At 45.4% G+C, this 23,034-nt stretch overlaps 5 protein-coding genes across 5 annotated transcripts; 2 read left to right on the top strand and 3 right to left on the bottom strand.

Moving 5' to 3' along the window:
- Positions 1-402: 402 nt before the first annotated feature.
- On the bottom strand, positions 403-3,221 carry F5B22DRAFT_603422 (uncharacterized protein). Its single transcript, XM_047974745.1, has 3 exons — positions 1,110-3,221; positions 492-1,045; positions 403-424 (listed from the first exon to the last, which is right to left on the bottom strand). Exons 1-2 carry the CDS (start codon positions 2,903-2,905, stop codon positions 991-993), a joined length of 1,851 nt encoding a protein of 616 aa, XP_047831680.1. The 5' UTR covers positions 2,906-3,221; the 3' UTR covers positions 403-424; positions 492-990.
- Positions 3,222-7,396: 4,175 nt separating this feature from the next.
- F5B22DRAFT_110183 (uncharacterized protein) lies at positions 7,397-9,275 on the top strand. Its single transcript, XM_047968761.1, has one exon. It carries the CDS (start codon positions 7,512-7,514, stop codon positions 9,189-9,191), a length of 1,680 nt encoding a protein of 559 aa, XP_047831679.1. The 5' UTR covers positions 7,397-7,511; the 3' UTR covers positions 9,192-9,275.
- On the bottom strand, positions 9,276-11,872 carry F5B22DRAFT_654790 (uncharacterized protein; the record flags this gene model as incomplete). The annotated part of the gene is made up of 3 exons (XM_047979835.1): positions 9,276-9,911; positions 10,014-10,734; positions 10,869-11,872. The coding sequence occupies 3 exons, from the start codon at positions 11,870-11,872 to the stop codon at positions 9,360-9,362; spliced, it is 2,277 nt and encodes a 758-aa protein (XP_047831678.1). The 3' UTR covers positions 9,276-9,359.
- Positions 11,873-17,382: 5,510 nt separating this feature from the next.
- F5B22DRAFT_110142 (Alpha/Beta hydrolase protein) lies at positions 17,383-19,578 on the top strand. Its single transcript, XM_047968760.1, has 2 exons — positions 17,383-18,242; positions 18,290-19,578. The coding sequence occupies exons 1-2, from the start codon at positions 17,473-17,475 to the stop codon at positions 19,392-19,394; spliced, it is 1,875 nt and encodes a 624-aa protein (XP_047831677.1). The 5' UTR covers positions 17,383-17,472; the 3' UTR covers positions 19,395-19,578.
- A 1,399-nt stretch (positions 19,579-20,977) lies between these two features.
- On the bottom strand, positions 20,978-21,522 carry F5B22DRAFT_645752 (uncharacterized protein; the record flags this gene model as incomplete). Its single annotated transcript, XM_047978631.1, has 3 exons — positions 20,978-21,031; positions 21,089-21,168; positions 21,234-21,522. The coding sequence occupies 3 exons, from the start codon at positions 21,520-21,522 to the stop codon at positions 20,978-20,980; spliced, it is 423 nt and encodes a 140-aa protein (XP_047831676.1).
- Between the last annotated feature and the right edge of the window lie 1,512 nt (positions 21,523-23,034).

Here is a 23,034-nt window from a genome sequence, read left to right as displayed (position 1 = left end):
CTATGTTCAGCTCCGCGTTCGAATGTTCTTCCGATGTGTAGCAGGAACACGACCAGGAATACGGCATTTTCCTTCCATTATTGCTTTGATTTCTAATCTGGCCCTGATTCCAGATTTCTAATCAGGTGAATTTCTAACATGGTCTATCTAGACTTCAATATGTGAATTCTTAGACCCCTCAGACAACCCCATGACAGGTCTCTTGCATCTGTCTCTCTGCCCAGGCCCAGGCTCACTCTATCAAGCTGTTCGAACACGAGCACAAGGAGCCATAGTTCCTCCAGATCAATCCTAACGGTCGTATTCCCGCTCAGACCGACAGGCTAAAAAACGGTAAGGAGGTCCGGATCTTTGAATCCGGCGCCATCCTGCTGTACGTTGTCTTCCGATACGATAAGGGTCATAAGATTGGCTCGAAGGAGTACTGGGGATCCGTGAGCTAGCTTATGTGGCGGATAGGTGGTCTTGTGCCAACTCAAGGATAGACGAACCACTTTGTTAGCGCCGCTCCTGAGAAGTACGAGCACACTCTCTCAGCTGTTATGTAAATGAATCCCACCACATTTATCGTGTCTAGACACCTAGCTATCGAAAATTTCTCACGGAAATATTGCTGGGGACTGCGCCACCGTCGTTGACATTGTCGTCTGGCCCTGGATCTAAGCTTGGTATGGCACGTGACGGTTCACGGTACTGACGTTACTCCGTAGAGGCTTCTGGTCTGAAGACCATGGGTGAGTTTTCTAGCGTCGTTAAGTGGATGACGAAGCTCCTTGATCGCCCGGATTCGAGAAGGGCCGCAATGTCCCTGGACCTCGCTTTAAAGCTTTCACATACACCTCAACGAAATGTCGAAGGAAGAGATTGACAAATTGATAAGACTTCGCACTAGTTTGGTCATAGGGGGTATGAAAAGGGATGTAGAATGAGTTCTACACAAATTAAAGTTGTCCTCAAATGGCAATGCCGCTCTAAAGTGCTTTTAGAAAATTAATTATATGAATAGCCGATGTTCTCTCTTGCATCATCAATTACTCGCCCATATCTATAATGTCGTTGTCAGCTCACGCATTTCGCCAAGAGCAGAATTGGGGTTGATTGACACTTACTCCAATAAAAGTCTAAAGAACCAAACCTCCATATCCTCCTTCCGCATAGTCTTCGCTACCCACTCGCGCTTCAGCATCGCTAGGCGCTCGGCCTCTTTCCGTCCTACAGGGTCACTCGTGAAGAAGCGGATAGTCTCGAGCCAGTCGCTACCCATACCGCCAACATCACTGCCGGCATCGCCGTCTCCGCCATCAGCGAACCGGAGGCTGAGCGGGATATAATGGATCCAAGGCCAAAGCCACTCGTTGGTCCACTCACGGAACACGCCGACCTTGTACACGAGGCTCTTGCTGCGGAGCAGCGTCAGGAAGCGCCCGCTAAAGGCATTGCCGTCCATGTCGAGCAGGTGCCTGTGTGTCCAGCCCTCCTCGCGTGTGCGCGACTCCTTCAATCCGAAGGCGGCTTCCTGCTCCTTGCAGTCATCGTCGTCGCATTGCACTATGTTCGTGAAGCCAACGTCCATGAGATGCTTATACGCGGCGCGTGATATGTTCTGTGGTACCCAGATGATGTCTCCAGTCTCGGTCTCAGTCTGTGATAGAATTGGACTCTCGCCTGCGGACAGCTGCAGCGCTTTGACGACGCGCTGGCGGTGCTGGTAACGCCACGAGCCACCCTGGCTCTGACCGCCGGTCGTTGAGCCTCGCCAGAAGAATGTCTCGTTCTTGGCACTCCAGTCTATGTCTGTGGACTCGTTATAATCGTCGACAGCCATCCAGTACCAGGGTGCTGGGATGAGAATGTCTTGGTTTGACGATGTCTTGGACGATGAAAAGACTGGTATCAAGTCGTGCGTGATTCTAGTCCCGCATGTCATGACGAAGTACCCGTGCGTTGAGGAGAGCGAAGGCGAGTTGCAGATGTCGGTCATGCTCGTCGCATTGGATGGGAAGCCAAGTTCGCCAAAGGCATACTCGGACGTGTCGTCTCTTGGAGACTCCTCGAGATTTCTGGCCGCCGATTGAGGGCCACAGGATAATTTAGAGGGTTGCCACATGGGTTGGTTCTGGAGCTGGAAGAAGCGCGTATGATGGAATGTCTTGAACCCATCTTGATAAATTGAGTTGTGAGAAAATTGGTTCAAAGGGGTCTTGTTCGACCTCGCGCGAGGCATGGCACCGTTGCGAGCATTCTTGACCAGCTGGCTGAGGTCTTCATGAGGAACAACGACGCGGGGCTCGTCGGGCAGGTTGAAGGCCAGATTCATATCGGGTAGCCACTTGATGAAATCTTTAGTCATTTCCGGCACTAAGTCTTTCAAATATCCCCATCCATTCTCAGTCACGAACTTGATACTCCCGTTGCGGATCTGGACACCCCATAATGCGTTCTGGTCTGGCGGATAACCCAGACCTTCAACCGTCCTGGCACGTATCTCAGCGGGCAAAATGCCCCAGAATGGGGTGAGCAGCTCATGGATCAAGTCATACTCGTCGATAAGCAGAGAATTGCGCGCTGTCGCGAATTCATACCAGCGATCGAAATTTGGCGGCGGCGGGATTTGGTAACGACGTCGGTACTCATCAACTGCCTGCTCCAGTGTCTTCGATTGCCTGTCGACCGTGTTCCTCCAGCTCTCTTCTGCCTTGTTAATCAGACTCACAATAGGGTGGATGATGGATCCTGGTTGATTGTTGTTGTTATTGTTGCCGAATTTATCTCTGTTCAGTGGCCCTATCACCATTCTGTTGATGAAAGATACATCTTGGGGAACTAGGCCGAAGCTTAGTAGCGTGATCAGGACGAGTAGGGATATCAGGAGCACAGCTTTCCGGGCGATAAGTCGGCGATGCATTGCATTCCTTTTTGAGCTCCGCCAGACTCGACGGCTAATATCCCCGACGTGTAGTCTTTTCCGCGCGGATTCACAAGGAACGCAACACTGCGAAAAGCTTCTGATCTTTTGATCATTTCGTGAGACTCCATTGCAAGTGTATAAATTGCCTTGGCAGTAACATTATCGTTGATTTCAGCTGTGCCTTATCGGTTCAGCTCATCTCACGGTAATCAGCAGACTAATGGGCCAATAATGATTGTTCAGGCATATCTGAGTCCAAAGACAGTAAGTACAGCGCCACTTGAAATCGCCACATCTGTTACGCGCCGTAGACTACGGTGGGCCACTACCACAAAGTGCGAAAATAAAAAAATCAGGTCAAGTGCGGGGTAAAACCTATTTTCCAACTTTACTTAAGGGGACCAAATATAATAAAGGGTATAAAGTAAAGTTTTAAAAATATAAATAATTATTTAAATACCTATTTTAAAGGTTATATAAATTATTTATAGTTTATATTAAGCTTTATAACTATTTAAGTTATAGCTTTTAGCTATATAGGTCTATATTGTAGTTAATACTATAGGTTAGTACTATAGGTCTGTATTATAATCTGTATTGCAGTCTATATTAAAGGTTAGTATTAAAGGTCTATACTGAAGGTCTATATTGCAGTCAGTACTGTAGGTTTGTATTGAAGGTCTATATTGAAGGTCTATATTGAAGGTTTATATTGTAGGTCAGTATTGAAGGTCTGTATTGCAGTCAGTATTGCAGTCAGTATTGAAGGTCTGTACTGTAGGTTTGTATTATAGGTCAGTACTAAAGGTCTGTATTGAAGGTCAATATTGAAGGTCTGTATTGCAGTCAGTACTGTAGGTCTATATTGAAGATCTATATTATAGGTCTATATTGAAGGTCTATATTATAGGTTAATATTGAAGGTCTATATTACAATTAGTATTACAGTTAATATTAAAGGTCAGTACTGTAGGTCTATATTGAAGGTCTATATTATAGGTCTATATTATAATTAATATTATAGGTTTTTATTATAATCTATATTATAACCAAGTTATATAAATTATATATAGGAAGGTTAACTATATATAAGCGTATATATAATAAGCTATTAATTAAGTTATAACTTAACTGTTAAATAGGATTATTATATAGATTGTAATATAGACCTTTAATATAAACTTTTAATATAAACCTTTAATATAAACCTTTAATATAAACCTTTAATATAGACCTTTAATATAGACCTTCAATACAGACCTTTAATACTAACTATAATATAGACCTTCAGTATAGACCTTTAATACTGACTATAATACTAACTGCAATATAGACCTTTAATACTGACCTTTAATACTGACTGTAATATAGACCTTTAGTACTGACCTATAATATAGACCTTTAATATAGACCTTTAATATGGACCTTCAATATAGACCTTTAATATAGACCTTTAATATTAACCTTCAATACTAACCTTCAATATAGACCTTCAGTACAGACCTACAATACAAACCTTCAATACAGACCTATAGTACAGACCTTCAATACAGACCTACAATACTAACTGCAATACAGACCTACAGTACTAACTGCAATACAGACCTTCAATACAGACCTTCAGTACAGACCTTTAATACTAACCTACAATACAGACCTACAGTACAGACCTTTAATATTGACCTACAGTACAGACCTTCAATACTGACTGCAATACTAACTGCAATACAGACCTTCAATACTGACCTTCAATACTAACTGCAATACTGACTGCAATACAAACCTTCAGTACTGACCTTCAATACTAACCTACAATACAGACCTACAGTATAGACCTTCAATACTAACTGCAATACTAACTGCAATATAGACCTTCAGTACTAACCTTTAATACTAACCTTTAATATTAACCTATAATATAAACCTTTAATACTAATTGTAATATTAATTATAATATAGACTTATAATACTAACTGCAATATAAACCTTCAATATAGACCTTTAATACAGACCTTTAATACAGACCTTTAATATAGACCTTTAATATTAACTGCAATATAGACCTTTAATATAAACCTTTAATACTAACTGCAATATTAACTATAATATAGACCTATAGTACTAACTGCAATATAGACCTTTAATATAAACCTTTAATACTAACCTATAATATAGACCTTTAATATTAACCTATAATACAGACCTATAGTACAGACCTTTAATACTGACCTATAGTATAGACCTTTAATACTAACTGCAATACTAATTGCAATATAGACCTTCAATACTAACCTTTAATACTAATTGCAATACTAACTATAATATAGACCTTTAGTACTAACCTTTAATACTAACCTACAATACAGACCTACAGTACAGACCTTTAATACTAACTGCAATACTAACTGCAATATAAACCTTCAGTATTAACCTTCAATACTAACCTTCAATACTAACCTACAATACAGACTGCAATACAGACCTTTAATACAGACCTTTAATACTGACTGCAATATAGACCTTTAATATAGACCTTCAATATTGACTGCAATACAGACCTTCAGTACAGACCTTCAATACTGACTGCAATACTAACTGCAATACAGACCTATAGTACTAACTGCAATACAGACCTTCAATACAGACCTTCAGTACTAACCTACAATATAGACCTTCAATACTGACCTACAATACAGACCTTCAATACAGACCTACAGTACTGACTGCAATACAGACCTACAGTACTGACTGCAATACAGACCTTCAATACTGACCTTCAATACAGACCTTCAGTACTGACCTACAATACAGACCTACAGTACAGACCTTCAATACTGACTGCAATACTAACTGCAATACAGACCTTCAATACTAACCTTCAATACTAACCTACAATATAGACCTACAATATAGACCTTCAATACTGACTGCAATACTAACTGCAATACAGACCTTCAGTACTAACCTTCAATACTAACCTTCAATACTGACCTACAGTACTAACTGCAATACAGACCTTCAATACAGACCTTCAATACAGACCTACAGTACTGACTGCAATACAGACCTTCAATACTAACCTTCAATACTGACCTTCAATACTGACCTTCAATACAGACCTACAGTACTGACCTACAATACAGACCTACAATATAAACCTATATAGCTAAAAGCTATAACTTAAATAATTATAATGCTTAATATAAGCTATAGATTATTTATATAACTTTTAAAATAGGTATTTAAATAATTATTTATATTTTTAAAACTTTTAAATCCCTTAGGTAAAGTTGGAAAATAAGTTTTACCCCGCACTTAACCTGATTTTTTTATTTTCGCACTTTGTGGTAGTGGCCCACCCTAGTAGACTGCCAAGACCCCCTAAGCCATTTACAACTAACCACGCCCCTAGCTAAAATGAGGCTAGAGTCACAAGGTCAGATTGTTATATGCAGTTGAAAGTTGAAACCAACAGTTAGGCAGGAACCCAACAGGCAGAAGAAGGTCCTGAGTTATATGAAGTCCGAAATGCATATTAGCCCAGGTTATCTCCTAGGTTAAAGACAGAGGGACAGAAAAGAAACTAGAGCCGTAAAGAGTCCTGATAAATTAGCAGTTGAATGTCACTAGGTTCCAGCCCAATTGAAGGATGCGATACCATTCAGCTCTAACTCACCATGTTAAACAAGAGGCGGGTTAGATCTGCAGTCATTGGACTGCCTGCATTTGGCTATCATCTGCACCCATATCTGCTCCACCGTATACCACTCAGATTAGTATGGACGGAATTTAATCGTTATTATCTACGATGTATAGATTTTTTTTTCTTGATGACTGCAAGAGAGAAAGTGTTAAAAAGTGCTAAGACAGCCAAAATCGCAGTCTAAGTGGGATGAGGTTAGTGATAGCTTCGAGGTGTAAGTAGGTAGGTTAATAGCCAAGTGTCTACAGGTTACGAGTATAACAAGGGCAGAAGATACTGGGCTTGGAACTAAGAATTCAGATTACAATGATCAACTAGAGCCGCATAAGTCCTTGGCCAACCAACTCCTTCTTGGCCGTAGGTAGCTTAACTTGACTCTATATACAACTGGTCTGCTAGCCTAGACCGCCTAAGTCTCTACGGTCTGTTTCAAGAAGCAAAGTCTGTATAACCTCACTTTCCAATATTGCCCAATATTGCCTGCATATCTTAAAAGATCATGAACAGCCTGCAAAGGTCCTTCGTACGGCCGAAGTGCAAGGCGAACTGCATGTTCAGCTGGCACAGAGGTTGCACGTGTAACAATACTTCTAAATTCAAGTCACTGTTCATTCAAGTGTATAGGGCCTATTTGGCCGAAGGGAGGAAAGTACATAAGAGTAAAAAGGGGAGACGAAAAAGGGCGGGGCCAGATCTATCATTCGCACAGCATATGCAGCCAACAATGCGGCGCAGTTCGTCTCATCAAGTGTCGAGTATTGTGGGCGGACTTGGTGCCCGCTGGATCACAAGCACACTGAAATTGAACATATCCCATAGTAAGTACCGCTTCTGTCGAAAAATAACTATAGCTGTTGTTGCGGACTACCGTGTATCCAACCTCCGAGCTTTCCGAGACAGATGTTCAACCCATCTGGGGGCCATAACGGCACCCTCCAGTCTCTAAGCCAATCTCTAAGCCAATCTCCTTTGCTGGGCGCTCTTCGGCATGAACCCCGACTTCACTCGCCTTGGAAACGGTCGGCATGCGATCGATGTCGCTCGCACAAGCTGAAGTGTCAACGCAAGAACAATGACAGAACGCAATCATGCATTAGGTGTACCCGCGCCAGAGAAGTATGCTTCACAAGCTCTGCGAAGTCACCTGCGTATCCTGCACAAGTCCAGACCCATGCCATATTAGTATCACCTGTTAGTACTATAGCAGACATAGCGGATAATGGTTGGTTTCGCAGAGACAGTCAGAGCACTGTCCCATTAACGCGATCCAAACCCAACAATGTAATGGACCAGGACTCGGCGTTTCTCCTGCGATGGCCCTTCGCTGCTCATCAAGAGATCTATAATACTCCACCTGATCTTGATTTCGATGTCGAAATACCCTCCCCGATCGACGAACATCAATGGATAAATTCCCCCGACCCGCCCATTCAAGGCCCCATTGCAGGAAACGAACCATTTTCACCGCGTATAGACCATTCTACCCCTCGTTATAGGCCATGGGCTCCTAAACTTCTCGGCTTGAACAATGAGAGGGTATCGGGAGATGATACTCCAATCTTATATACCACGCCGAGCTGTGCAATTGACATCAACATATCAGCCCCTGGGCCGAATGATGGGCCGAATCCGGGAATCCTACTAGCTGAGCTACAGCGAGACCTATCTAAGCAACTTGTCGCGCACGAGAACACGTCTTGGGATCTAATGGCAATGAACATTACCTTCTCGGAGACAATGGCTGGTAGCAGTGAGGGAAGCTTGGGCCATGACAGAAGCTTCAATCCGGTGGCCTCAGTCCTTGCGAGCATATCCCAATTCGTCACTATTTTGCATCATCTCAGGAACTCGCTTCCTAATGCGATACCTACTGTGAGACAAGAGTCCCATCAACAGTATCATGACAACAACTGGATCCCTCTCAGTTGGCCCACGCCAACCCCATCTCAGTCACCATATCGCGACGCTTTCGCGTCGACGTGTGTCTCGCCGTCGTCTAGCACCCCAGCGATAAAACACAGAGCACAAAGCCGTGTTCATTTGTTGGCCACGATAAATTGCTACCTCCTAGTGCTCACTGTTCTCGATAGCATATTTTCTCGTCTCCTATCAAATTCGCGAGACTCTATCACTAACACACAAGGACCTAACGGCCTCTACGTCCCATCGTCCCCGTCACCCGTCCCAATTCAGATTTCCCGAACACAGAACGCAGAAATGCCCGACCTTGTCTTCGCGGGCCACTCCGCCCCTCTCAGCGCCCGACTTCGCACTCAATTACTTGCCCAAGCGGTTGAGTATCAGCTTGAGATTCTCGAGAATGAGCTTGGGCTTCCACAGTCATATTGTGTCTCCTCAGTTCGCGCTGAAAGCCAAGGGGACAGGTCATTAGGGGATGGGATACTGAGCAAGCGGGAATCGCTACTGTTGCTGCAGGCGCTCATGGACTTCGCGCCTGATGCAGATGACTCAGGCTCGTTCCATCACAGAGAGGAAATAAATAGGTCTCCGATAACTGTGTCACTCAGCGACAAGTTGAAACGAGCAAAGCGGGCACCGGCGAATAATTGCGATTTATAATCTAGTGGATTTTCTAGACTGATATGTTTCACTGTCATCCTGTGTACATTGATATTCTTCATTGTTACACAGCAACCCATTTACGGACGCAAGACCCCATCAAATGGCTCTCATAACTCGCTTCGAATCTGCCTACTCCCACGGAAGGGGTGTACTCAGCTACATATACTACATTGGCGAACGAGGGTGGAACGCAAAGGTAGTGGGGGAATTTTCTCGACTAGAATCTCCATGGGTTGATCCACGTCCCTCGCGTTGTTCCAGAGGTTGCTCACAACGCTCGTTGCTTCTGTTTTCATCGTTTTCGTTGACCCCTAGCTCTTCGTGATTGCAGTTATTCTCATTTCGCCCTTGAATGACTAATGAAGACATTGGGATGTCTTTGCTAGAACGAGGAGATCTTGGGTGACTCAGCCTGGGGTGTTCTAGGTTGGTCAGGTTCAGTGAACCGAGTTTTTGATCGGGCACGGTTATAGGAATGGTATCAGTGCACTTCGACCACTCTCCCTGGCCACTTTCGTCGTAAGCAAGACGCTGAAGCTGAAGCGTTTCGTTGCTTATCCATTCTAAGTTCTCATATTCTCTGTACTTCCACCGCTTTTGTGCACAGGTAAACAGGGGATCGATAACGAGAGAGGCAATAATAATAAGAAATCCGATGATGTATGTGAAGTGTAATCCAAAAACGCTTATAGAGACGTAATCTGTACTGCGAATTTTCTGTGGTTGGCTGTCAGCACATAAATGATTAGGAGTTCTGAGAATAGCACAAGGTGGGTTGGGATATCAAGTGATGCCACTCGGGTTTTATATCAGGCATACCTGGTTTTGACATATACTAGCCTGCCCTGCATTAGTCGCGTTGATCTGAAGTCGAGAACTTTCCGGGGTAGTCGACCCATATGCCGTATCGACAAAAGTAGCTTGCAAAACTGCTAATGTAATGTTCCACCAGTAGGTCACATCAAGCATCCATTGATCCTCGGGGAGTGGTCCTTGAATGCCAGTAACAAGGCTCTTGGACGATTCCAGCGATTGGGAACCAATTTTAGTCACAATATCAGTGATATCAGTTTGACTATTGGTAATCATTCTCAGAAGCCATATAAAACGACTGGCGCTCTCATCAGCAGCGTAGGTCTTTACCAGTTGATATGTCTCCAGGTTGTATATTGCTTCCGTATCGACGCCGAAAAGAGGCGCTGCACCTCCCCATGCATCACTGTAGCTGGCCAGGGGCCCACACGAATCTTCACTCGCCACACCTCCTTTGCAGATCTGTACTTGGTAAGCACAGCCAAGTGGTGAAGCTGCTTCAGTTGGCTGGTATGAGAAAGTTTCTTCATTGGACTCTACCTGTACAATCGTGAAATTTGCTATGTCATGAAACCGATACCACGGATCATTGAGTGGTGTACTTGACACAACTCCATTTCCAGAAAGGAAAATAAGATAGGTATCCGCATCCACTCTTTGAAGGTCTCGCTCAGCAATGAATTCTCCTTTCGAGTTTGTACCATTCGTCCTTAAAGATCTGAGTATACTGGGAGTTTGTGTTAGTCCTTGTATACCATAAGGTCGATAGAATGTTTGGCAAGTCGCCATCATCCAGGAAAGACGTACAACAAATCGCAAGAAGCGAGGAAAACCAAAAAATGTTACGAACTCTCGGCTTACCTTAGCGAATAGCTGGGGCTTGCACTGGTGCTTTCCGGGGTATATTGAGATTGGATATCCTTGATAGAGAATGTGTAATTAGTGCTTTCATTTGTGGGTATGATCCAACGGGCGCCACCGTAACTGTAAGTCGTGTAATTTGGAAGACCGTTTAATGTTGTCTTCTTCTTGCGACCTTTCGTTACTAATGGAGCACAATGAAGAACCTGCCTGTATAGCATGCTTCGGTCTGGCTGAAAGTTGACTCCAAGGTCGTAACCAATATCAATAAACCCACTATCCAGAACCAGATTTGACGAACTGAGTCGGCATAAAGTGTCCTTGAATGGGCATGGCGCTTTATTGTTCATCTCTGTCCTTAATATTCGTTGGGCAAATTTTGTGCTGTCAAACGCGCCAGTACTGCTACTGGGGGAGTAAACTTGACTAGCATAATTGACACCATTGGAAATAGTACTAGCCTCCCAAGGATCAAAGATCTGAGTAATTTCGTCAGTTTCCAGAGTAGTAAAGTCCAGAAACCCGCAATGCGTCCCGTCAATCAACACTTCATCTCCAATTGCTGTGGATATGCTAGACGAGAAGCCGCTAGCGAATGCGAAGGCTAGTAAGCAAATAGCAGCAAAGCTGATGGACGGCAGGGTGCGAACAAGACATCTATGATCTAAGCGGCGCCAAGCCCACGAAATCTGCATCAATGACCACAGTGCAGACTCCGACGATGTTGAATTGCGAAAGATAGCCTGGCGTTGGAAATGGAGGGCATCACGAGGTTCTACAACTGAAAGACCCCTGTGGATGACTGAACAAGCAATGCGCCAGAAACGAGTGGCGACGATGGTGATGAAAAACGCTGTGAATGCTATGAGAAGAGACCCGTGTTTTCGACTCAAGGTTAAGGTAGGCCCGAGCACTGAACCACGAGACCAATTCGTCCAGATCCCGAGCTGTACAGTATAACCTGTGATGGAGTTCCCTGGCGTCGACAAGAGTGAATCGGCCATCCCTATACGCAAAAGGAGACGAAGGAGGGGAGAAAGCGGTTTGTTATATTGAGTATGGAGAGACCTGGTTAATGGCGGAAAGGCAGGTAGGTCGTATGATTTTAACAGAAACGAGCTGTCGATCTTGCGGAGTCATGTTGTACATTCGCTCAGTTTATACTAAGGAGATCTTGGTCCAGATGTTACTGGATTGGAGAAAGCAAGCCTATTCGCTGACCTAGGGAGTTCCAGTAGCAACGCTCAATTCAACATCGTAATCCGTTGTTGCAGTGTAATGTAAATCAATTAAGGGGCACATCCAGCAAGGACGTTGACTTGCCACTCCGAGAGTGATACAACGAGTCCTACCTTTATCTAGGTGAAACTTGAGGATACACAATGCTCAGATATATTTTTAGCACTAAAGCTATCGTGACATGAACCATATATCGAGCTTCCGGTGTGACATCTAATCCCAATTGTTGTTAAGACGCCAATGTACAGAGTGAGGTAGCCGGACTACCGTGAAACATCGACTGCCCACTGACCGGCAAGAAAAGCGCTCCTGAATTGAAGATTATGTGTCACATACCGCATTCTAATAATTTCCATACATCGGCAGAGCAAACAACCTTTTGTGGTTTTGCCACCGCAGTCAGCGCTTACAAATGGCGCACAATTTCTATAACGAAGCCGTCACAAAGTCATGTGGGAACCAACAACATATTAGAACGGCTAGTTCCCTGCTGTTTCAGTAATACATATAATCTCAATACACTATTTCTCATGTATTTACGAATGCAAACTTCTCTAATTCTTCATTTCTTCGGGTGTATATAAGTTACGCTACTAAGGTGGCCAACCAGTGTCTTAACCCCTGCGCCTAAGATGGACAAACCAGTATGGTCTTGGCTCGGTGTCATAGGGTAGCGCTATAATATGTTTCTCGCAACTTATATCTACGTTAGATTCCATCCTCGGCATAAATATGGAAGTATATATGAGCAACGTACCATATGTGTCAGCGCCGATGGAACTTATGCCAGCGGCCCCCAAACGATGCCTAGTTACTGAGTTAATAGGGGGCAAATGCAGTGTATCCCCATCCCAAATTACACTACCACGCTCCAAAATGACTGGCCGAGTAGAAGCCGTGGTATTAACAAAGCATTGCTCGAGATAGATGCCAATGTGCAATATTTTGAGTGTCGATCACTCGAGAGGCGTACAACAGTTGGTAAGGCAGGTTTCCCCTGAAATAACTTTCATCATTGTGCACGAAAGTCCCGGACAAGGTTCTCGCCTAAAATTGTCTTACTAATACCAAGTATCTGGTAATTAGAACCTAAAGGTCTATATGTGCTATTGCTGACGCGTATTCAGCTTACTTGCCGTCGTATGGAATGCGGACGCGAGGTTACGCGTGTCGCGTATTCTGGAATGCAGCTATCGATAGTTAGTCTGATATGTCTTATAGAAGCAATTTGGCCCTCCCTTGTTCCAAACTCTGGAATGGCTGTCAAAATACAAACATACCTAGAAGTGTATATAATCCCATTCATCCCCACTGCTGCCAAAGCTTTTATCTCGTGCAACTTCGGTTGTTATGTATTTTGTCACGAATGAGCGTCTTACAGATCAAGGCTTCTGATGTTGCTGCATAAACCTGAGCATACAACCTTACTCCTTCGCCTCACGACGGCAACGCTACAATTTATTCAATTGAGCAATAATTCGAGAAGAAGATAGAGCCTGTTTTGCCTCAGGTTTAGGTAATACCTGCGGACTACTTCACACTTCTCTATTAACTTGCACTGCTTACGGGCGTGAGCTCTTTGCCTAGTTAATTGACCCTAGCGTGGCCGTTGGTCATGATAGAATACCTGGGGCCATTATTCCGCCCCTCGTACTTGGCACACTAACTTGCTTATATTATTTCATCCTACCTATATCACGTCGACATTTGGTTGTTACCTTTCTTTCACCGTCATTGTCTTCGTGACCTCAACGGAACAATCATACGCCAAGCTATTGCTAATAACCCCTGTGACCGTCTTGGCGCTCGCACTAGCGAGATGCGCCCGATTATAGATACCATGAATATGTACCTTGCGGCTCGCTTAACAAGAAGATATAACAACTTATGAGTATTATCCGGTAGCGCAAATCATATAATGATCGTTAATATTTTATTAATCTATTTATACATTATTCTATAAGTCAACATTAGTTAAGTAATCAGTTTAACTTGATTCCACTTTCAAACCTATGCCATAGTTCTGGTTTACATGTCAGGCTCCCTTCTGTATCGTGCGACGAGAGTTTAATGCTGTGACGAGATGGGTAACAAATAGCTCGGTTGGTAATCAATCTCTGCTGTGACTGTTTCTATCTAGCTATCTGCACTCTCGTAGAATCATGATCGTATGCTTGTTAAGTAGGATGCCGAACTGCGCATTTTGAGGCGGTCTTGACAGAGCCCATGGTTTTGCATGTTTCTAAAGCGGATTCTGCCGAAACTAACTAGGTAGCCCAAAATATGTTGGTTAGTACCCTACGAGGGATGTAATTCTTAAGACAATATATAGCAGAACAAACATGAATAGAGAACTAACATCTCTTCGCATTGCGTTTCTCGAGATATTTATTAAAAGGTTCTCAACCAGGAATGGAATTCGCACATGGGGGACGGGCGTTGGCTTCGGCCCACTACATGTTGTCTTGACTTGATTTTAAAGATATCTAATTGAGCCATTGATAAGGGTTCTTGAATAGGAACATTTGTCTTCGTCCAGGAGCGTTATCCGCACATAGTTATGAATACTCCCTAGTGAATTGGAAGTTCTCATGTGTCTCGCAATGATGGCCGATTGGTCGGATGAGTATCCACCAATACGACGTTGTTGGCTATGTGCACAATAGCTAATATCACGCCGCCGAGGTGCATGGCAGTCACATTCTTAACTGCTAGATGTGTATTTACGACAAGCATATTAATGATTCTCTCCGTGATTTAAGAAGGTTAGAAGTGATTGTTTATAGCTATGGGTGATAAAGGCATCATTACGATCCTGGAGGCCTGACTTCAGGTAGTTTTCGTATACTTAGACGACGGGGCTGCAAACATAAGTCTTGTACTATAATATATCTCTGACTACCGGGTATACAATGTAGTTTGTGGCAATGTAGACCGAATGGAAGATTTGAACCACTTAACTGATCATATTGCCTTTTTCTCAGTTCTCGTATCACTTACTGTAACCTACACGTTCTCCTAGGATATAGCAAGCTCTACAAATTAGTCAGAATGCTCTGTTGAGTTGCTACTGTTCTTTTCTTCGCCACCACCGGCATCACCACTCCCCGAGACAGAGATTTCAGTACCTACCTGGTTGCCGCCCATAAATCGACCTAATTACGATACTGAGCACCCAATCCGCCAGATTCATATTTCTTCCTCTTCGTGTGATTTGAATGAGACGGTGATAGAAGTATCTGTAACAGTGCGTTTATATTGGAGGCTGTACTGTTAAGGACGATGAGTGCTAGGTCACGATCAATCGTGAATGTGCCCCTGGACGCTTTTCTTTTGTCCAGGCTGTTGAGAACGCGGCCAACGTCTGCGCTGCCTGGGATTCAGCTCCCTGAAAATCCGGCAAAGCCGGCGAGCTCACAATCCCAGTTACTAAGCTACACATCTACGGCGAATAAATGAATACTCGCTTCTTGACCTTTGGAGCTAGCTATTCAACCTATTTGACGGAGTAAAGCCAGGCGATTAGATTATGAGATTACTGCTGTCATAATACGTTCGATATGGAGAAATGTGATATGTTATTAGAAGACAGGAATCAAGGACAAAGATATTGAGTGTATATAGTTAGAAGGGTTCTGAAATCTCTCCCTCCGGACTTTCTAGACTTTGTGGAACAACAAGAGTCAACAAGAGTTTTACTGTATATCTCATTTCTTTCAAGTCACTTCGTGACTTACGCGAGTACATTTTCTCAGACTTCATTTTGATCTCATGACAAATGAAGTTGCCTCTATAAAAGTTAATTATGCGAAGCATCGGATTTCAACATCATTTCTTACATACGTAGAAGATAATAGAGTCTAACAATTCTAGTGATCTTAATTTCAGCATCAACGAATTTAAACATTGATAACTACCAGCAACCATCATGACTATGATTTAGCAATAGAAAACTCGGAATAACAAACGTAGCAAGTACTACAAAGAAACATGACATTAGAGGGGAAATAGAGATCATGTCGTTTCATGTCAGAGAATAAGTTACATAGGTATCACTGTTCATATAGGCACACAACATGACATAGGTATTTGGTGTCTGTTTGACTTGAACAGCTGAGATAATGTGCAATTATCAGCTTTATTCTGCAGGGGCGCGCTACAGACCGAAGTCCGCACATTCATTACAGCTTCATTTCTAGCTGGCTACAGCACTTGCTAGTCAAGATTATCAATAGAGCATATTAGCTACGGTCACTTCACTCTCGCACAGTAGGTATGAAGGCATGATACATGTAGTCACTCTCTTTCGTCCATTGACGGGTGATGAATTCCAGCTGGTAGAAAATATCATGCGCCTCCCGACCCCTCCAAATCACGTGGGGTAGGCACTTCAGTGCGCCCACTGACTATACCGGTAGCGGAGTAGTAGTGAGGCTGAGTGCTATAATCATATCCTACAGCGCGTTTTGGGCGCTAGCGCTACATGCTAAGTGTCAACTGCCCCTCCTCGCCCTCCTCCATCGTCAGAGTCCAGAGTCTTCTGTCTAGGCATTTTCGTATTCACACAGCGGGGCGGCCTGGACAGGCGGAATGCTTATCCAATCCAAGAAAGAATGGAATAAGATATATCACCTTACCAGCCCCGAAGATACGAGCAAGTCAATGAGTGATAAGACCCCAAAGGCAAAGCAAGTAGCCGCTTGAAGACCGGGTGGGTTCCATCGCGAACAGCTGCCGACCCCAGCATAACATCCGCCCTGATAAACAGTAGTATCACCGTTTGGCCCAGTCAAATGTCGCCGCCGCCCATCTTCTCTGCCTGTCACCTGCATCTGGTTGCAGCTCCATATCTCTGCAGCTCGTGGTTCGTCGATTCTCTGCTTTTTCCGTCTTCCCGCCGTCCATCTCGAGACTAGGCCGGGGCTTAGCTGACGGTTCACGACGAATCAGGCGCCGAACACGGCCCCTCGAGATCAGGGTCTGATCAGGGGCAGCGCGAAGGAAGAAGCCGGTTGGCTGAAGGTAGGCAGTGCTGCCAAGTACTACAAATCCATACTATGTAGGCAGCAAATCCAGCGAGGAACAAGACAGACAGGAGCAATTTGGTGCAGCGCCAGTACCTGCGTTCTACCTCGTGCCTTGCTCCTCTGAATAGACTCTTCAGTATTCCGAACGTCTCGTTCATCTGATACTCTCTCTACTCATCTGGATACTGCCTAGGCGCGCGTTATACGTCCCTGTTCGGTCCTTGTTCGAAGTAAATCTAGTTCCCCATGCAGTGATGCAGTAATGGAATGCGATTCAAAGCCCTAGGGCCCCAAGCGTCAGACTCTCCATCACTTCACAGGTTCGCGGCATCTTCACCATGGGCCTCTTCAGCAGCAGCAAGAAGAAACAGCAGTCCCAGTCTTCGTCACACCCCCAACCTCAACATATTCAACATATTGTGAAGCCGCAACCACCTAATTGTCACGCTAATCCGCCTCCAAATCCTCTCCCAGCTGCTGGTTTTTTACCACCGCCGGCTCCTCCCTATGGCTGGAATCATTCCCGACCCGGTGGTCCACCCTCTCACATTCCTCATCATAGCCAAGACTCAAGATATTATCCCCCAATCATCGTGAATCAACATTATTACTTGAGCCCTCCCCTTCCCCCTCGTCCCTCCAATGTGTACCCAAGTGGCGCCGGAAGCGGCTCTCTGAGCAAGCTGAATTTGGGCTCTACTGCAGACCTAATCCAACTACCTACAAATGTCATCAACCAGATTGTCGATGATGGACTGCCAAGATGGCATGCATATGGCACTCAACTCATCAACCAAGGGGCCGCTTTATATGACCAGATATCATCCAAATTCGATGATGTGATGACTTTGATCGATCGTGACAAGTTCTCAGGAAACGAGAAGGACTTGTTTATCTACCAGCAACCTGACCATGCGACATCGCCGCCACCACCTGATGCGAGACATCGTTCAGCCAACCCAAAGGGCGGACATGGTAAGAAAAATAAAGATCTGCCAAAGGGTCAAGCCAGCACGGCTGTCGCATCAGCAATAACAGGGGTCTATTTCACAAAGGTAGATCTGTACGCAAACTCACGATTGCCTCTAGATCTACCAGCTTTCCGAGCGTGAGTTGGGTTCTCATCCGACTCTGGCAATTTGCTAATCATAAAAGTGTGGTGACAACTTATCCTCTCCTATGCCTGGCTGCACAGTATTCAGAAAGAGTTTACCAGAAGCCTCAGGGGCCAGAACGAGATGCCTTCGTTGAGGCAGACTGGAGAACGGGCACCAAAAGCCATGTCATTAAATCCGTTCCTATGGATCACATGGGTACCATTGTCTTTGCTATACGGGGCACTGCAACTTTCATGGACTGGGCTGTAAATCTGAACACGGCACCCACGGCGCCGACAGGGTTCCTGGACGATACGAGGAATTTCTGTCATGCAGGCTTCCTATCAGTCGCGAAGAAGATGATTGCACCTGTGGCTTCAAGATTACGCCAAATCCTCGAAGAGGATCCAGGACGATGTGCCCATTCCCTTCTTATCACAGGTCACTCCGCAGGCGGAGCCATCGCATCACTACTCTATATGCACATGCTGGCGACATCAAAGGCTGCTTCATCTGAGCTCAACCTGCTCACAGGGTGCTTCAAGAGAATACACTGTGTCACGTTTGGGGCGCCCCCGGTATCCTTGTTCCCCTTACAGACACCACATAGGCCTGAACTCAAGAAGTCGCTATTTTATAGTTTCATTAATGAAGGGGACCCTGTAACGAGAGCAGATAAGGCATATGTCAAAAATCTGCTCGAATTATTCGCCGCACCCGCTCCAACGTTGTCTACACCAACGGCACTGTCCAGCCCTGCTCTAATCACTCCCGCGAAGCCCAGTAAGACGCCAGGAAAGAAGTCAAAATCGAGCTCATCGTCCAAAACTTCAAAGTCTTCATTGATGGCTAATCAGTCGTCAACGTCGATATCGTCACCAGCTAAGAACCCTCCAGCACAGGGGCCGATATGGCGGGTGCCGCCGAGCACGCTGAGCAACGCAGGGAGGATCGTGGTGCTCAGATCCGGCAACCCCCACTCCAAGATCAAGCGCACGAAGACGGTTGAAGAGCGTATACGCGAAGGGGTCGTTGCGCACGTCGCGAGCGACGAGAAGCTTCGCAGCGTCATATGGGGCGACCCTGTCTGTCATGTCATGAAGCTGTACGCGGCGCGAATCGAAGCTCTCGCCGTGATGGCAGTTACTGCCAAGGACCTGTGATTCTTCCCACGTACACTTTTTGGTGTATAAATACTGTACGATTCATGACTTATGACTAGCATGGCGCGGAAGGGATTGTTTCTTAAAGGGATTTCTTTGATGATACCATATAGCTTGCTTCTTTCTCTCATCTTACTTCCGGTGGGTATATGGAGACTGTGTTTCGGATGTAATGGCCTGCTCTTACTGTGCTGCTGAGGGGAAAATATTGAGTCTAGGACCCCGGTTTTCACATGATTTCAAGACTGATGCATTATTGGGAAAGGCCGCTTTCTTTTTCATTGTCTGAATTGGTATTTTTACCTTAGGCAGTTGATGTCTTAGACCTGGCAGTAATTATGAGATGCTTCGCTCTCACGCCCTTGTTTCACTCGCTGTGCGCGTGAACATGTTTGACTGATTTACATGGCGAGCAAGATGATTGATCCCCTGATCTGCAAGGTACGTGCCCCGCGCAACAATCAGTGGGGTCGCCTGTATTAGCCCTACCAACATAACAGTTCCCCTGCCGATCAAATCCTCCCTTGCATCGCCATTGAAGCCCGACGGGCCTATTTAATATCGATATTATCTGATCTATCGCGCCCGACTGTAGTGGCCCGCGTGCGTGCATGCTGTCGCTGCGACAAGCAATATCTACGGGACGGGATTGAATGTCTGCTTGCCTTGTCGCGTTCTGTGACGACCCGCGGGATGGACCGCGTCGATATAAGGATGGCTGCGTCGCACAGCGTTGGTATATCTTGGGTCTCATGGTGTTCATGATCTTGACGAGGAGCAGTAAGGATAGACACGGTTACTGTAGGCCAATGGAGTGCGCAAGAGCGCACGACTTAATAACTGTATTGTCGATCATTGTTGTGAGTTTTCTATGGGTTGTGATGGTGATCGCGCAGATGAGACATACTAGGAACTATTTGCGCTTGAGCTGAAGAACTAGTCAGAATGCAACGAGATGGATGAGACAAGGGCATAGTTGTAGGACATGGCTTAATAGTATCTTGAGAGGGTGTATGGTGTTTGAGATAGTGGTGGGGAGATTGCCGGACTGGTCAGATTCATCTGAGATTGTCACAGGACAGAAGTGCAGCACTATAGCATGACGCTTCCGAGGAACAGAATGTTGTGAAATCAGAAACCTGATCACCTGTGTGTAATAGATATGGTATCGTGACAGAAGTTTTCTGATGATATTTGGAAATGTAGGTAGTCTGACGATTGTTAGAGAGCGTGTACTGTGATTGACACGTTCATGGGGGAGCCATGAGAGGAGAATCTCTGAAGAAGCATCCGGATGGAGCATAAGTCACAGTAAAGAAGAATCATACTGGAAGAAGCTGAAGAAGTAATCACAAAAAAGAAGTAAAATTTAAACGAGCGACTCAAGTTGGAATTATCATAATACTAATCATACTTTCATGCCATCTCTAGAAGGAAAAAAGCCAAGCACCACCCCCCAACCACTTCTGGAAAACAATTACACCTTCACATATCTCCGATGGCAATGATATGTTGCAGAAAGAACCAAAAAATATTGACTGGAGGTATATGCAGCTCCGAAGGAAAAGGGCCGAGGCCGGCATTTATAGGACACCGCCGACAGCGATGCAAGGGATGCCGACGTTGACGAGACCATTCTGTCAAAGATGTCAGTGGCTTGATCGGGTGGGAAGTAGATATCATTCAGTACTAACCTGGTCTTGGGCGGTACCTTGGCAGCAAGCGACTTGCTGGTTGCACATCTTCTGGGGGATGAGGTCTTGCACGCCGATAACTGTCATGGCGGGTTAGCATTGTTCAGCGGTGTTCAGAAAACAGATCCATTTGGATGCTACTTACGAGCGGCAACGTCGAGCTTGGAGCAACCCTTGAGCAGGCTGAAGTCGGGGAGGAGGCCGCCCTGGCCCAAACCGTTCAGGAGACCACCGTCGGCGGAGTTTGTGTCGCTGGTCTGGTGGACCTCGTTACAGCAGCTCATCGTGAGATCCTTGCCGCAAGTATCGCGAGCCTGGGCGACAGTGACATCACCGCCTCCAGGGTATGCGAGTCCCTTTCCGACCAATCGGGAGGAAGGAGCGGCCATGGCGCCAATGGCGAGGGTGAAGACAGCGGCGACGGTGAAACGCATGTTGATGGTGTTTGGTCTTGTTTGCTGGGGGAGTTGAGGATGGATGGTTATTATATAACGGCTGCGAGAGCGAAGACTGTGAGCGTAAAGGAGAGTGTGAATTGAGTCAGAAAGTGTTCTGGATAGTGATGCTTGGTAAGCGAGTGAATGTGGATGGTGGTGAGAAGAAGATCGATTGAATGATGGTCGTGGGCAGGTCTTATATACAGATCAAGGGATCATGTTTTCCCTCTGCCCTTCAAAGTCCGGAGCATGTTGAGCATCGTGATCTAGTCCCTCCGGCGGGCTTCCTCCTTACCCTTTCGAACATGTGGAATGCCGATCAGGTGGTCGATGGACTATCTCGAGAATGTCTTGTCTCGCAACCGTCTATCATCCGCGCCCACCTGAAATTAGACGCCTCAATAGTCCCTCGATAGTGATGTGCAAAAGAATGCCTTCTCAGCCCGAAGGTTTCTCTCCGTGGATCATAGCAAATTTTACGACACCTATCCTGACATTAGTGCTGGCACGCAACGGTGGGGGAATTGGAATTAGACAATACAGATCGTCAATACAAACAGCTGTGAGTATAGCTTCATTTCGAATCCGAGCTGTATCTACCTAGGTGTTATCGCACACTGACACATTGGGTTTCTTTTGTGGCTGAGAACACGATAGCTACAGGAGGCCCTTCCCTTACGTCCGTAGTACTAGACTAAGGGAATCAATCTATCGAGAACTTCTCAAATGCCAAGGGGCAAGGCTCAAATCCATTCAATACTCTGTCTCATAAAAATTTTCGCAGTCTGAAATGATGCTGCTCCACATTGCGTCAGTGACTGACGTAGCCAGATTTCTTGATCGCGAAGAGGTTGGATAGGGGTGATTGAGCAAGCTATAAATATGAAGAAACTTCATGAACCTTCTACGCCCGCGCATCCGCGCGAAACCGAGTTTTCTTCGGAACTTTTCGCTTCCCATCCACCAGCCTGATGTGTGCAGTTCTGCCGGCCAGCCCCTTCTTTTCTACCCTACTACCTCCGTTCCATATCAACAATTCGGGAGCCCCGAGACCATCGGAACAGGGTGATTTGCCCTGTCCCGAGTTCATACTCCACTAGCACGACTCAACCGTCGCAGCCGGCGGACATCGGATATTCGGAAGGCGGGACCTCGTCTAGATCTCTAATTAGGCCTCTTTGAAAAGGGGTTCTGGTAAGGTAGTGTGAGCTCAGCTTCATAACCATGAGTGCACCCGCTATACGACAGACGCGTGTATATGAGAAGGTACCTAGGTATCCATTCCTTCTCCCAGTTTGACTCATTACCGCTCTCAGCTTACACAGATCATGTATGCCTCGATGCAAGATGTGCATCATCTGAGTCTGTATGTCTCAAACATGCGTATCAGCATGCATCAGCACCTAATGAAGATTTCATGTCAGCTTTCGAAGGACCTGCGCTCACCCAGACCATGGTGGTAAGTTTCGATAACCAGTATCTAGGGTAAATTCTCCCCTCAACGAGGTT

The sequence above is a fragment of the Xylaria bambusicola genome (assembly GCF_022495145.1).
Source record: "Xylaria bambusicola strain CBS 139988 unplaced genomic scaffold F5B22scaffold_16, whole genome shotgun sequence".
NCBI classification, from domain to species: domain Eukaryota; kingdom Fungi; phylum Ascomycota; class Sordariomycetes; order Xylariales; family Xylariaceae; genus Xylaria; species Xylaria bambusicola.
Note: the sequence above shows the minus strand (reverse complement) of the source record. Positions and strands in the feature narration are given on the sequence as shown.